Below are 16,526 nucleotides of genomic sequence, written 5' to 3'. Positions count from 1 at the left end.
CCGTCGTATTCAAGGAAATGTAATCCAAGGGTTATCATTATATACCAAAGCATAGGTTCTTACTCACCTTTCTCGGATTTTCTGCTGTTGTTTTTGCAACTTATCGGAGCCGCACGGATTGAAGGTAACAACTTAATTATGAATAAAAGTGCCACACTGAGCAGCAAAGAAGAATTTTGTGAAACAGACATGATACGATGAAATTTCTCTCCAACCTTAAAGCTGTAGAGCTCGAGATGTATATGTAGCACAGTTGTAGATTGAAGAAATCTCAATGAATCGAACCTGTATTTATACAGCAGTTTCCTATGTTAAGTCGTAGGAACCATACACGCGATGAGAATATGCTAGAAGACAACTATATTTCCTGCAGGCCTCCCACTATTCATAAGGGAGGGGTGTTCTGGAATAAAGGGCATCCTGTTTCTTAGAAACTAAAGATGTAATGAGAATATGCTGGAAGACAACTGTATTTCCCGGGAGTCTCCCAATACTCATAGGGGACGATAATCTGGAATACAGCATATGTATTTCTTTGCGCGAATTCACATAGGAAGTTCGAATTCACAAAGATTGAGTCAGAATAAGCGTGAAGCTTGCTCTTCTAGTTTAAAAAATGTCCTGGAAAAATTCTAATGCGAACCTCATTAAAACTTAAAAATGAATTAAATGTTCCATCACTGTCAGACTATGATTGTATGAAAGAGATATGGAGTTATAGAATTTAGTTCATACATTGTGCGTGATTCATCTGTAAAGAGATAATGAAAACGTTTTGCATAATTTTATGGATGACATCATGGTGGATGAGTTGAAATCGTCATAATGTGTTGCGCCATCATTTTTGTGCCACATTCTTCTGAGGTATCGTCACTGTAGCAGCCCATTATGATACTGAGAACGTGGGTGTTAGGTTAACTTCTTTAGAGCAAGATCGGAATTCCATCACTCCAATTACATAATGAGCGAGCCTAATACTTGACCTTTTAAGGTACTCAAGTGTTAAAATACTCAAACACCATTGCTTTATTTAATAGTCATACCCGATAATTAACTGTTTCTCGCATCCAAAATGCAATTGGTTTTTATAAGCAATTATTTTAAAGGAATGTTGCACTTTCTTGTTAGCTCACATTTACTGCTATCTGATTTAAACCAAAAAATCACTCAACAGCTCATCGTATCATCTGAAAGGGACTATGGCTTCCTCTGAACTGGAAAGACCACCCATCGGATGAGCTTAATGTTCAGTTTAGTTGTTAGTAGTCAGTAGTGATATCTAGGGTCAGATGCTTATGTTTCTAATATTTGACTACTCAATTTCCCTTCAAAATGCATTGGCACGATTTTACACGCAATTGTTTTGACCTCACGTCTTCTGAATGGGAATATTTTCAAAACAAATATTTTCTTGCAACGTTGTTATGGGGACTGTTCCAGTTGTGATAACTCACAAGTATCCGCAAAAAAGGAATATCTTTATGATTGTCACGATGGAGAGGAAGTTAACACCACTTACGTTCTTATGATCATTTTCTGGGTGAAGTGAAAACTTTATTTGAGTGACACTTCCTGACATTCCACGTGTTCGTCATTTTTACTGGGTTCTTAATATTCAAACCGCTCATATGAATTAAAAGGATTAATGCACGGCAGCTTGTAGAACTTTCTCTTTGTAACTTCTCTATCCGGTTATAAATAAGATATGATTCTAACAGAAAACTTCATTCCTATCATGAAGTGTTGAGGTTTTGGTTTCCCATGAAAATTGTGCAGTTTCATCACTTTTAAACTCCCATTGACAGAACCATTTGTATGATGGGAATCCCCGAAGAACTTAAAACTCCTTTCTCGCATCTTCGGTATTCCGCCTGATTCAGGTACTCCAACTGAAATGCAGTTAATAAAATAAGCTTCCTAATGGTAATAATAGTGGTTGCTCGGCATTCTATTAAAAATCGTGCCTCCCTCATAAGTGTAAATACGAGGTTGAGCAGTTAAAATGTCTCCAGTCTAAAACTGTTACAATGCAAGCCATGGTAGATTTCAACGCAGAGAAAGATGTTCCATCCCATCATGTCTGCTTTACAAAGTTCTACATCTCTGCTCAGTGTGGCGCTTTTGATGACGATTGAAGTTTTATCTTTAACTCGCGCAGTTCCTACAGAGCACAAAAACAGCACTTAAAGTGACACAGGTATCATCCTTCCAGGAAACAGAAATTGCGAGACAGGTGGGATTCTGAACTTTCATATAATTCTGCAACCTTCAAATCCTAATTATTTTTTTTCTCAAAGAGGACCCCACTTAAAACAATAATGCTTCGCGTTATGTTTTCTGAGTTAAAACTAGGTTTCTATGACTCTTGGACGAAAGCGAGATTGCAAGTCTGTTTTTTTCGTGCATTTGACCTCTTTTGAAGTCATCCGCATTCGCTTTACATTGATCAACTGATCGTTGGTTGAAACGTGTTATGTGCTTGTCATTATTACGTCTATCCCATTGATTTTCCTTTCTTAAATTTCTTTTCTTCTGCTTTCGTCTTCTTCCTTTCACACTTATGAATGCATAGGCAATATGGGAGGATTTAAGTCATTTTCGATTCAATTAAAAACACAAGAATTTAATGTTCATGTATTCATATTTCTGCCAACTTTCCTCAACAGCTAAGAACTGTGCTGAGTTGCAACAAGGAGGTCAAACAATTTGTAGTGTTTTTACGATCGACCCCGATGGCTCAGATGTATTTGATGTATACTTGTTAGTACTTACGTTTGAGATTTAAAATAAAGAGCGCGTACAATGAAAGGAGTCCAGGATTTTCATGTTACTCACAGTCATTTTGCTTCACCTTTGTTAGGTGCTTGATTGATGTACTCCGGTCATGCAAATTTCGTTTCCTGTAACTGTCATTAATCATTCAGCACTGCTTCAGTAAGGTGCCGAAGTTGTGCCGCGCAGTCTTTGTATATGTTCGCATTTTTCACAAAATTGTCTACGTCCGTTTCAAATTTAATGAAGTCCGTCAGGATCCGCTCGTTTGTTTGTTTCGCAGAGACTGCATTGTAAAACGCAACTTGCAATGGCTTAAGTAAAGTTTTGTGGCACGCCGTAGTCGGAAGTACCACTAAGTAAACCTATTTGACTTTCATCCAAGACAAATGATTCGATTTTTTCACTGATGCAATTGCCTTTTACACCTTCTGAATCATCAAAGTGACTGTACTTTTCAGCATACATACATTTGTCAAAGAGGAGATGGTAAGAGAGGTAATGATATGATCTATCTGTCTCGGTGGAGCTTATTAAAGCTAAACGGTTTATTTTCACACCTCATTGGTCCTGTCTAATCAGGGGTTAATTACATAAATTATGAATCGATTTTCAAGGTCAGGCGACCAAGTGTAGTCTTGAGTAGGGTATAAATCAAAGACGAAATGATCCGTTATTTACATTCACCAATGAAATTATAAAACAACCCTCTGCATATAGAATCTAATAATGAAACTCAGGCATTCATTCATCCCTCGATCCTGCAAGTTTCTCAGTCTCTCGCCTGGTGACCTAATTCCTTTATTGAGGAGACGAAATTACTTAAAAAGACCATGTTACGCCCGATGGTCAGAATTGTTCTCTGCAAGGAATCGCTGAAACCTAACGCCAACCCAGAAAAACATTCTGGCAATATTTAAACAGCGCATCGTATTCAAGGAAACGTAATCCAAGGGTTAGCATAATATGCCAAGCATAGTTTCTTACTTATATTTCTCGGAATCTATGTTGTTGTTTTTGTGACTTATCGAAGCTGCACGAGTTGAAGGGAACAATTGAATCATGAATAAAAATGTCGCACTAAGCAGCAAAGAAGGATTTTGTGAAGCAGACATGATACAAAGAGATTCCTCTCCCGACCTTAGTCTAGTATGTAGCACAGTTGTAGATTAAAGATTTCTATTACTCAAACTTTGTATTTATACAGTGAAATTTTCCTTAACTTATCAAGGCGTAGAAACTACATAAACGTAATGTGAATATGCTAGAAGACAACTGTATTTCCCAGGAGTCTCCCAATACTTATAGGGGAAGATGTTCTGGATCCGTATTTCTCTGCTTGAATTAGCATAGGAAGTTCAAAAGATTCATAAAATATCTCCAGTCGAAATAAGCGTAAAGCTTGCTCTTGTTGTTTAGAAGATGTCTCCTTCTTTGTTTAATCAAACTTCAAAGCTTGCACAATTATGAGGTCAAACCTCAGTAACCCTTAAAATAAATGCAATGTTCCCTCACGGACAGATTATGATTGTAAGAAATAGATAAGGACTTGTAAAATTCTATATCTTTGCCGTTTTAATTAATACATATCATCATGTGATATTCATCTGTAAGGAGATAACCATACCTTTTTGCATCATTTTGTGAATGACGTTCATGAGTCCTAAATAGGGAACTTTAGCATCACGTTTACGGCAAACGGCGAACCTGAGGAGGTCACGTGACCAACGCTTTGCCATCACGTTTGCAGTTTGCCGTTCCAGTTTCGACGGGAAGAAGGCGCTCCAGCCGTAAGTGACTTACGAGAAGGTTTTTTGGCCACTTAACGAAACCGACTTACGTTTGACACTTTTAGTAAGAATTTTCTACCATCTATGGATCCAAATGTCGTTTTTTTGTGATTAAAAAAACAATGTATTTTGCATGATCTAAATGGAAGAAAGCCGAGTGGTGAAAGAACTTGAAAACAAAATGGCGGCTCGAAGTTCCTAAACATGTGCTTGCAAAGAAGCACAGTTATGGAGTTCTGTATCAATGTATGCCTTCTTCCATTTCTATAAAATGCCTTTTAGATAGCCAAACACTTGCCAAGAGGTGATGCTGGCGACCGAAGGGGCCCAGCGAAGGCCAAAATGTCCCTCTGATTAAAGGAAATTCCGAGGGTACTTTCCCCTATCTTTTCGGAAGACAAAAAACCCGTCGTGCTCTCAGGGCGAGCTTGTAGAGAAAGGATGAATGGCCTTATCTCAAAATACCTTGAAGAAGAAAAAAGGGCTCTTAAAAGGTAGGCTTTTCCCGCCAAAAGACGTCAGCGCCATGCTAAATTCAATTTTGGTGACGACGGCAAACGGGAAACCTCAAACCGCTAGCAGTTAGACGACTACTAGGCCTAGTGAATTACCTGTCCAAGTTTCTAAACCAGCTCTCAGAACTTTCTGAGCCACTGAGAAAATTAACCCACAAGGATGTTGAATGGAGTTGGTCAGCAGCACAAGAAGAAGTGTTTCAAAGTATCAAGCATGCTGTCACTTCAGCTCCAGTCCTCAGATATTTTAATTCTGCTGAACCTGTATAAGGCCAGGGAGATGCATCCTGCGGTGGTATTGGATTTGTATTAATGCAGAATGGGCAACCTGTATCATACTCGAGTAAAGCTCTCACAGCCAGTGAGAAGAACTATTTCCAAGTAGAGAAAGAATTACTTGCCCAAGTATTTGCAGTGGAGCGTAACCATCACTTTGTTTATGGTAAAAGAGTTTTTCTATGGTCTGACCAGAAGCCATTGGAGACTATCTGCAAGAAACCCTTAGCGTCAGCACCGAACGACTTCAGCGCCTACTCCTGAGACTACAACAATACGATGTAGAGATTCGTTACAAGCCGGGTCCTGAAATGTATTTAGCAGATACTTTGTCCCGAACCTATCTGTCAACCACCGATCGCTCCCCGACTGAAAAAGAGGTTGAGCGTATCCATGCTGTCGATTTCTTAGCCATCTCAGGACCCCAACTTGCAGAGATCCAGCAAGAAAGAGCAGCCGACCCTGTCCTACAGTCCCTCACACAAGTTATCCTAAAGGGCTGGCCAAGGAAGAAAGATGATCTGCCAATAGAAATGCACCCCTACTTTGATGTCCGAGATGAACTGACAGCCCATTATGGAGTTCTCTTCAAAGGTCTTCGATGCCTGATTCCATCAAGTCTCAGACCTAAAATCCGTGCGCGTTTACATGGTGCACACTCTGGTATTGAAAGCTGCCTTCGCAGAGCTGGAGAAGTCGTCTATTGGCCGGGAATGCCTGCTGAAATTAAAGATTACATCTCCAAGTGTGAGATTTGTGCCACCTACAACAAAGAACAGCCCAAAGAACCCCTAATCTCTCATGAGATCCCAAGCCGTCCCTGGGAAACAGTTTAAGTTGACATATTTCATTTTGACAATAGAGATTATCTCTGCACCGTGGATTACTACTTAAGCTACTTTGAGATCGACCCATTCAAAGACAAGACTGCCAGAGAATTCATTCATACCCTATAAGAACACTTCTCAAGGCATGGGATTCCCAGTAAGCTGATGAGTGACAATGATCCACCATTCCACTCTCATGATTTCCAGCAATTTGCGACCAATTATGACACGGAACATCTGGCCAGTTCTCCCCATTACCCACAGCGTAACGGGAAAGTAGAAAACACAATCAAGACTGCCAAGAGTTTATTGAAGAAATCTAAAGCGGCAAGATCACACATCTACCTAGCCCTGCTAGAATGGAAAAATACGCCCTCTGAGGGTTTACAGAGCTCCCCAGCACAAAGGGTGTTCGGTCGTCGAACTCGAACACTGATACCAACTACCAGTCAACTACTCAAGCCCAAGATAGTGGAAGAGGTCCTAGATAAACTCTTCAGAAGGAAACATTTGCAAGAAAAATACTACAATATTAGAGCTAAAGAACTACCACCCCTAAACAGTGGAGATGCTGTGCCTGTCAAGCCAACAGATAAGTCTGACCAATGGTACAAGGCGCAAGTAGAAAAGCAAGTCGATGTGAGATCATATGATGTGAGAACTGAGGATGGTCGACTTTTTAGAAGAAATAGGAGACAACTCAGAAGCAGCAAAGAACCAGTAGGTTCCAGTAACAGTAACAACCCTGTGACCCCCAGCATACCAGATATAACGCCCATTGCACCACTCCCTCCTAATGAGCCAGTGCCACGAACCTAACAGGAATTTGAGGAATCTCCACCTCCCAAAAGGCCCACTGAAACAGGACAACCTCACTCAAGTCCTAATCCTGCAGATCTTTCAACATCGTCTATGCCTTTAAAGCCAGTGGGTTTTACCAGTTACTCGCAGTGATCGGACCTCCAGACCACTTAGCCATTTGAAACACTTTGTTGTATCTAAGTGATTTTGCCTAAGCTGTTACTAAAGATATTGTTAGAAATACACTGCGTTTAAAGCTTTCGGTTACATTATCGTTAAGTGCTTAGCTACTTGTTCGTTCTTGTTACGAAGGGATTACTTTCTTTTCTCAAAACAAGGAAGGGTGTGACGATATTGCATTGCCTTAGCGTCCAATCAGATTTCAGTATTTACACGAGCGCGCCAACCTTGTTTGACTCTCTCTGGTTTTCCTCGTCATGACCGCTTTTAACTTGTTTGTAAGCTCACAATGTTCTAATTAAACAAGCTGAAGTCTGAGAACGTGTGCCAATTCTTTATAAAAGTGACAAAAATATCATCCATCAAGGAAAAAGAAATAACGAGACAGGTAAGACTTTGAACTTTCATATCCCCCGGTAACCTTCAAATCCTAATTATGAATCTAGAACGAAAGCGAGATTGCAAGAGTGTTCTCCATGCATTTGTCCTCTTTTGAAGTAATCATTCGTTTTATATTGATCAACTCATCAGAATCGTTGGTTGAAACATGTAATATGCTCGTCATTATTAAGTCTATCTCATTGATTCTCCTTTCTTAAATGTCGTTCTTTCTGCTTTCGTTTTCTTCCTTTTACGCTTATGAATCCATGGTCAACCAAGAATGATTTAACTCATTATCAGTTAAATTCAAAAGACATGAGTTTCATGTTCACATATTCATATTTCTGCCAACTTTCCTCAACAGCTAAGAGCTGTGCTGAGCTGCAACGAAGACGTCAAACAATTCGCGTCGTTTTTACGATCCACCCTAATGGCTCGGGTGAATTTGATGCATGTTGCAATCAGACAATGGCCGGTGGAGGTTGGACAGTATTTCAGAGGAGAATGAATCGATCCATTAACTTTAACCGCACCTTGGATAACTACAAACGTGGCTTCGGCAAATTCCTCATCGGTGAATTTTGGCTCGGACTTAACAAGATCTACCGTCTGACACAATATGAGACAGACAAGAAGCTACGAGTGGACCTCAGGAGTGAGCTGAGTACACGAGTTTGGCATTGTGGACGAGAATATTACCTACACACTGAACCTTGGCAATATTTTGGGTAAGTTTCTCTTAGTAAGTTCTATACTTGTCAAAAGTCTCTATTTATGCCTTTACCTTGTTCTCCTAAAAAGTGATGTTTGCAGAAATTTAACTTTTTGCTAACCACCATCATTTTTTTCTCATGTATACAGGACTAGGAGTGTATATAAGGGTACATGCTACTCCCTCTCTGTTGAGACAAATTGATAATTATACTATTAAAGGAGGGTCATAAAATGATGCGTATGATCAGGCATGTAAGAAAACTGGTCATGCATACGCCCTTCACTCATTCGGGGTCATCTGTGCCGAACTGTAGACGATGATGGATGGTCTGTGTGGTCTTTTGTTTTTTTTAATAAGTTGGACATTAAGTGAGCTATCTGTAAGCATTGTTAAACAGTACAGCTATTGATGAGTTTAAAAAACTTGATCTTCAATAAATCGTAATTTCAATTTTTTTTCAATGTTTGAAACCTTAAGACCTTGAAAAGGTAGTTACAAAACAGGCGCATTAATGTGACGAAAGCGTTACCTCGATTATGACAGCCGTCGACTCTACCTTCTATGAACTACGCAATCATATAAGCGTGTAGCACAGACCATTGTGCTAGAGATCTTAATTGCTTTGTTTAATTTTCTATTTGACCGCACATTGAAATTGTCGCATTATTCAACCCAGGTTTGTTTTATGAAAGCTCCAACTTTAATTTAGGATTTAATTTAATTGGAAATTGTCTTAGAAGGTAGATGTTCTTTTTGTTCTTTTAAATGGACAGACTGGAAATGCATGATAGACTGGGGTACTGAGTATTAGGAGCTAAAGGAAATAGAGCACGTAACCACGCACTTAGCTTAGTCATCCGCTTCAGGGACTCCTTTGAGATGCTACCAATGTCCATAGCTTATTGCAAGAAGCTAAAGGTTTCATGTTTAAAACATGAAACGGCATTGAGGTTTACTAATTCCACAAGTCGGTAGAGCTTGGGCTCATAGGAGCCGAGCCCAAATTTGGTTGGTTAGTCATTGATCCCTTGGAAATCAATGCTGTGCTGCCGAAGACTTCCAGTGCTTTTCACCAACAGAAATTCTTGTAATGAATCACTCGAAAGCATCATCTTTCCCTTTACAAAAGAAGGTCACGACTGCTTTTAGCGCGCTTGACATGGTCGATAAGCAGGAGTACCGCTGCGTAACCTGGCCACTGGCCAGAATTGCATAAGATAGCAAATATACTAACCCTTTTCAAACATAGACTATCAAGATTAAATATTAAAATATTTTCAAACTGTCAGCTTCGGCAAAAATCATCAACATGACCATAAAGGGAGTAAATTTGGAAACCTGGAAACTGATTTACCAGTTTAAAGATTCTTAATTTGATGACCTATGAAATCCTCAACTGTAGCGAAAACGTGAAAAAACGTCGAGATCAGAAACTCCTTTAAAACGTCTGACGGTTAATTTTGACAGGCTATTTTGACGGTGACCGATTCCGAGAACACCTTCGAGACGTGGAAAGGAATGACAAGGACACATCTAAACCAGTCGCTAGACATTTTAATTTACCTAATCATTCTAAGCAACATATGGCAATCTGCGGTCTTTCCTTGCACTTAGGTGGCACGGAAAGCCGTAAAAATCTTGAACAAAAGCTCATCTTTCAAACCGGCAGTCTCAATCCCACAGGTATCAATGAACGCTTTTCATTCCACTAATTTATTCATGTTTTTCTCGTTGCCATGCACCCACCAATAACGTAGCTCCATTTTCTGCCTTTAAAAGCACACACAACCCACAATTCCTCTATTCGCTCCGACGAAGGGCTAACGCTCGAAACGTCAGCTTTTGTAATCATTACGGTGGCCAATTTACCATTTCAACTTTTGTTGATATATCCAAATTATTTTGACGGTTGAGGGGAAAGAAAATCTATAATTTTTGACGGCTGACGATTTAAATTTTTAGGCCCTTTGACGGCTGATGACGGTCAAGTAAAACCCCATTGGGACCTTCCTTAAGATAAAGTTAAAAATCGAGTGAAAAATATATCAGCCTTGCTTAAAAAAAGCTAAACAAAACAAAACAAAACAAAAAAGAAAAAACAAACTGTTAAAAGAAAAAAATAAAAGGAAATCCATGCGTGTAGAGCTGATTAACAAGGTTAACAGATGATGAAATCGTTCATACTATTTGTTTGCCTTTCCCCTTTTTGGTTTGTTTCTCGCTTTTATAGATGTGTTCTATGATGGCCTGTGGAAGTGCCTTGACGAACTGAGTGACCCGTGACTGAGAAGTCTTGCGTCGAGACTGGAGTCAACTGTCGTTGCGTCAAGAGCACCAGGTACCACCGACACCTATAGGAGAGTATTTCTGAGGTGGAAAGTGTTCGCCAGCTCTAAAAGGGAGATTTATGCTTTTCTTGCAAAGTCAAAGCATGTGGCGTTATACTTACAGCATTTAGTGGATACTACCCATTCCGCTCAGCGGTCGACTCTGCCATATTTGGAATACAGTGGGCACACCATTTGGTGGGTTTACCTTCCCCTACAGACAGCCCGATCATCCACGCAGTTAGCAGAGCCGCTAAGAGAATAATCGGAACTCGAGTTTGTAATACGAAAGAGCCAGTTTCTCCAGATATGATAAGGAAGCTTGTTGAAAAATCCAACCTATATAATCTACTTGAATTACGAAATGTGTGTGTTTTTATTCTTGCTTTCGCTGGTTTCTTCCAAATTGAGGAGGTTCTTCATAATTAGATAGGCGTTATTTAAGAGAGGTTGAAAAGATTCCAGTTGAGGTAGGCGATTATGTCTTTAGGGCCTTGTTCAAGTTTAAATTAGATCACAGACTAGTATCCGTTAACAAGCCGCTAAGTTACTCATGTATAAGAGACTACTTCAGATCTACCTTTAAGGATATTGTTCTAGATATTTCTCTAATCAGCACACATTCCCTAAGAGCTGGTGCTGCCTCAGCTGCAGCTAATGCTAGTATTGCCGACAGACTCTTTCCGAGACACGGGCGTTGGAAATCTGTTTCAGCCAAAAATGGCTATGTTGATGATAGTTTGAGTTCATGTTTGTCAGCGTTTACTTTTAACTTCATGTTTCCCTTTCTTTGGCTTTAGTAGGATTTGTATACTACAAGACTGGCTAACTCTTCCTAAATAAATTTTCACATTGAATATCTCACCTGAGTGTAGTCAGAATATGTAATTTTTGACGTTTGAGTCACATGGGAACGAATTAGTCAGAAATTAATATTCTGACGGCACGTTGAAGAGGTTCGCGTGGCTTAGTGGTAGTTTCGGATGTTTTTAGCGTTTAGCGGGAAAATTAGGTCATTCTAGGTTGGTCTGTCTTTGGTTTGACCACTTTCCTTTTTCTTATTTAATGTAATTTTGTTTACTACTCTCTAAAAAAATATCACTACTTTCATTGAATTTTCTGTGTGATTAGTAGTGTAACCCGTTAGTCCGCCCTTTTCTCGGGGTATCGTGCTGCTGCATCAGATGAGGAATACGTTTCCACATATTTTTTTTTGGCCACTTCTAAAGAATGGTTTTTTTAGTGATTTTTCGTATCTGGCGTAGTACAGGCTATTTTTGTAGAACCCTTCAGTCTCAGTGAATACTTGCAGTGCACTGCAGACTGTATATAGGGCGTGTAGACTACAAGTAGGAAGTGTACACTACGAGACTGCTAGTATGAGTATAGTCAGAATACACAGATTCTTACTCACATTTCTCGGGTTCTCTGTTGTTGTTTTTGTAACCTATCGAAGCTGTACGAGTTGAAGGTAACAATTGAATCATGAATAAAAGTGCCACACTGAGCAGCAAAGAAGAACTTTGTGAAACATACATGATACGATGAAATTTGTCTTCCAACCTTAAGGCTGTAGATCTCGAGATGTATATGTAACGCAGTTGTAGATTGAAGAAATGTCAATTACTCGAACCTGTTTTTATACAGCAGTTTCCTCGGTTAACGTAGCAGGGCGTACGATTAGAATGTGCTAAGAGACAACTATATTTCCTGGAAGTCCTCCAATATTCATAAGGGAGGGGTGTTCTGGAATAAATAGCATCCGTGTTTCTTTGCTTGCATTAATGTAGGAAGTGTCACAACGATTGATAAAGGCCGACATTATGAAATAGGCATAATTATGTGATTTTATCTCGAGGCCCGTCATAGTTAAGCATTTAGGTGTGTCTTTACATGGGGCCAGGGTCGTTGTCAATCCCAGATCTTAAGCCAATCAAATGAAGTCAGATCAAATAGCATCAAAGTTGTAGGCAAAGTCAGTTTCTCTCCTGGTCCTTCTCGCCTTCATTCCCATCATGTTAACATTCGAACACAGATTTTCCGTACTGTAGAAGATTCTTTTCAAGCAAGTCTAAAATTCTTCTTTTCTTCGTTTTTCTTTTTTACGTTTAGTTTTATTATTATTATTATTTTTTTTTTTTACTGTTTGACCTCAGCTGCACAAGTTTTTCGGAAAACAGTTGGGGCATGTCTAACTCCACCCCACGTGTGTTGATTCTCGGGCATTCATAATTGAGCGCTGAAAGCAGTTCATTACGAATCATTCCGACGATTTTTATTTTGACTTTCAAATCTCGTCGCCCTTGCTAATGCGTTGGCGTGGCGTTGGGGGTAAAAGAGTCGAAAATACGTTAAAATTCGACACACGTCTTCCATTCCTTTCTCCCTGATATCTTCATTCTCCAACTAGGCAGTATTGACCGCGTTACTCTTTCGCCATTGCATATTGGTTCAGCCCTCGATGAATTTGTCCATTTCTTACACGATTAAAGCGGGGTGAAGTTGGTGTGCGTGTGCCAGACTATTCGCCTAGACTCAGCTGAGGCTTTTAACACAAAGGTCGGCGTGTTAACACGATAACTAAGGGTTGTTTTAGACCTTCTACCATATGCCATGTTCCGAGGCCATAGAGGGTTTTGGAAGGCGAAAGACAATTTTTATATACCCGATGGCGTTCATTTGAACAACCCGAAAAGAAATGGTCGAATATCGATGGCACAGACAAGAAAACTATAAAGAAATTTCAAAGAGAAGAACTACGTATGCCTCCCCAGCGATAAAGGCACTGATTTCTGCCTCATACAACAAGACACCTACACCCAGGTCGCCCTTGATCACCTCAGTGATCCCAACACCTACCAAAAAGTGCTCCGCATGTCAGCCAAAACAGTCGAAAATAAAGTTAACACAGCCTGGAGGAAGATCTGCCTACAAAATAAAATTCCTCACTTTGTCCAAAAGAGCTTCCTTAAGTCAAACACGGACCTGCCCAGATTCTGCCATCCTAGTCAAGACCCACAAAGCAGAACAAATCTGAACATTGTCGCGCCTTGTGTTCAGTGGATTGTTTCCATATCTTAGATCACGCCTCTACGAGTTTCCAACTTAAGATAAAAGAAGCTATTCACATTCAAAGAGAACAAGCTCCTTTGAATCAAAAATTACATCATTTAAATCTAAAGCTATCCTTATAACTTTCACATTGTCACGTTTTCTGTTGTTACTAGCTTAATTACCATGTACTTATAAATTCAACTTGTAACGCTTTGTTAATCAACTGAAGATGACAGAGGTTTCTGTCGAAACATGTCTTTTAAACTCAAAAGTTTTGTCGTTTTCTTTAAATATCTGACTTGCCTGCTGACATTAAGATCGTTTGGATACATTTTGTTTCGGACGAAGAGGACATATTTGCTAACTAAAGGTGAAAAAACGCCATTTCGCAAGATAGTAATTATGTCAAAATTACTACTTTTGCAAACGAATACTATTATGGTTAATAAAAGAGAGGTGACCAGACTCTTAGAAATATTGATCATTTTATTAGTGGACACATTTTGTTTCGGACGAAGAGGACATATTTGCTAAATAAGGGCGACAAAACGCCATTTCGCAAAATTTCGTCTCGTTTCGTTTTGTTTCGCATAATAGCACAATTTCGTTTCGTTTCGTTTCGTTTCGCAAAATAGTATAAGCCTTTTGTACGCTGCTTTTATGCTGTTCGATCGCGGGACAATCAACGTTATCAGATCGATTGCGTTCGAGGCAACCACTCCGTAAACTTATTTGCGGTTTCCCTTATCTTCATATATGTCGAAAGTTGCTAAGAACACAATGGGGAAACTTGAAACGAACGCTATCGCGATTGTATTTCTTCAGTGTGAATTGGGAATTTTTCAACTATGTTTTACTTACAAATGGACACGATTTACACTGCATTTGTTTATTTCTTTTATAGAGATGATAATGCAGTATTGCGAGAATCTATTTTTGCATGGTTTTATCGCAGATTTTCCAAACAGAGGTTTTATAAATCTTAATTGTTATTTCAATCCCTAGCTATCCCAGTTAGCTCTTGTTTGGTTTCGCTCATGTCGCGTTGTTTACATTGGCCTTGCGTTCAGTTTTGCGTCCGCGGTGCAATATGTGCTTTGTCAACATAGAATACGTGAAACTTCATGCATGATGTAATTTACAACTCTTTTAGACTAGCATAATAAAAGTCTGACACGTTATTGATCAATATAAGAACAGTGACCTTTCCAAGTTTGTGGATCAACGCAAGCCCAGCGTGTAAAAAATATTCCATCAGCGTTTAAGACGAGAGCAGAAACAAGATTTAATAAATTCGGCATTCCTAAATAATGGATGTGTACACAGTTTGTACAGAACTAGCAATTCTTAATTTGCAAGCCTTTTAATATAGTTGATACCGCATAATAAAAGTTGTGTTTTGGATATAAACATACAGAGCAGTCATGGCAGTTTCGACTATAACACCCAGTTAAACTTGAATTCAGTTTGACAGCGAACAAGGCAGGAAACAAACGTATCTTTTCCTGTGCAAACCGAACATAAACGCTATTTAAGTTTCACAAAACTAAGACTACAAACCGCGAACTTTATATGCTTATTTCATATCTTTAAATCAATTTTACTCTAGCCGCTGACACAAATTTCTCGGATTGGTGTTGGCTGTGTGATTTCAAACAAAGGCAGATGACCTATTTAATTGTACGGGATGACCCAGTGTAACTTAAGTTTAATGAAAATGCGGTACCCCGTAACAAAAGAAGACATGGCGGTTTAGTTTGGCCAACGGTGCGCTCAATATTAGGGGCTGACCATTTAACTTTTGAGGGGGAGGGTGGGTGATTTAAAAAAATATATATCCTGCAAGCGCTTGTTGGAAGAAAAAAATTGCATGCAGCCCAAATGTAACAGAAAAAAATTACCAAAAAACCGGAAAAAAATATCCTGCACAGCAGATTGCTAGAAAAAAAAATTATCTTGACGACCACAAATCACCCACTTGCCATGGGTCTGTACAGTAATAGTCACAGAGGACGTCAGGATCAGTTACACGCCCGGCTGCACCTCGCTTGTCACTTTTTTATCATTACCTTATTTTGACGTCATCTGTGATCTATTTCTGAGCAGACTCACGACAAAATGGAAACTATTTATTAAACTGGCAATGACTGCATTGAACCCGCAAGTTAGAGATATGGCGAAAGTCAATGTTATCAGAGTTGAGTTAAGGCGAGTCAAATCATGATGACTTCAGTCGGCTTAGAGTGTAAAATGTCAAACACTGACACCATCAACAGTCGTTTCCAGGACCACGCTGACGTGGATGATCACACACGTATACGTACACCCATTCTTCTTCCTCCCCACCTCAAACTATTACGTATACAGTCAGGGCAAAGAAAAAAAAAACAAAACAAACAAACAAAAAAAGTATTATTAACACTGTCTCATTTCGCTTTAAAATTACCAAGAAGTTCTTCGCGCCCTCTGAGCCAAGTTGTTATTAACGAGCGTTTTTTTAATAGTTTCTCAATAACTTTCTCCATGAGTTTTGAATTCTTTTTGTGATGATTCTTCAAAGTTGCAATCTCCTGCTTCGTGCGTGTTAAATGCCTTGAACAATTTTTAATACTTTTAAGTTTTCTATTGACTAGCAACTTCGGATGGAAGAAAAACGTCCATTAACAGTACATCTGGAGGAAACTGTAGAACAAACAAGATGAAGCTGAAATTCCTTGTTTGTACGAGTAGTACAGGTAGGTCGCTGTAAAAAAAACTTTCGAGAGTAGTCTTTGATTTTGGAAGATAGAAAAAAAGGCTGATTTACATTGCCATTGCTGCTTCCAGGGTAAAAAAATCAACTGATCATAGCCAAGAAACGATAATTGCAGCTAAAGTGAACTTTACCA

General features: G+C 39.3%; 1 protein-coding gene and 1 pseudogene across 1 annotated transcript; both read left to right on the top strand.

Annotated features, from left to right (window-relative positions):
* The first annotated feature begins 3,348 nt into the window (after nt 1-3,348).
* Nucleotides 3,349-10,622, top strand: LOC111347518 (uncharacterized). Its single transcript, XM_088754775.1, has 2 exons — nt 3,349-8,270; nt 10,488-10,622. Exon 1 carries the CDS (start codon nt 6,346-6,348, stop codon nt 6,997-6,999), a length of 654 nt encoding a protein of 217 aa, XP_088610901.1. The 5' UTR covers nt 3,349-6,345; the 3' UTR covers nt 7,000-8,270; nt 10,488-10,622.
* On the top strand, nt 10,544-12,119 carry LOC148740951 (uncharacterized; annotated as a pseudogene).
* Nucleotides 12,120-16,526: the final 4,407 nt, after the last annotated feature.

This window comes from Stylophora pistillata, chromosome 1, assembly GCF_964205215.1.
Source record: "Stylophora pistillata chromosome 1, jaStyPist1.2, whole genome shotgun sequence".
Classification (NCBI taxonomy): Eukaryota; Metazoa; Cnidaria; class Anthozoa; order Scleractinia; family Pocilloporidae; genus Stylophora; species Stylophora pistillata.
This window is presented reverse-complemented; position numbering and strand designations above follow the sequence as displayed.

What these genes read in the sequence shown, in the direction of transcription:
- LOC111347518 (XM_088754775.1), top strand. Translation starts at nt 6,346, where the DNA reads ATGAGTGACAATGATCCACCATTCCACTCTCATGATTTCCAGCAATTT.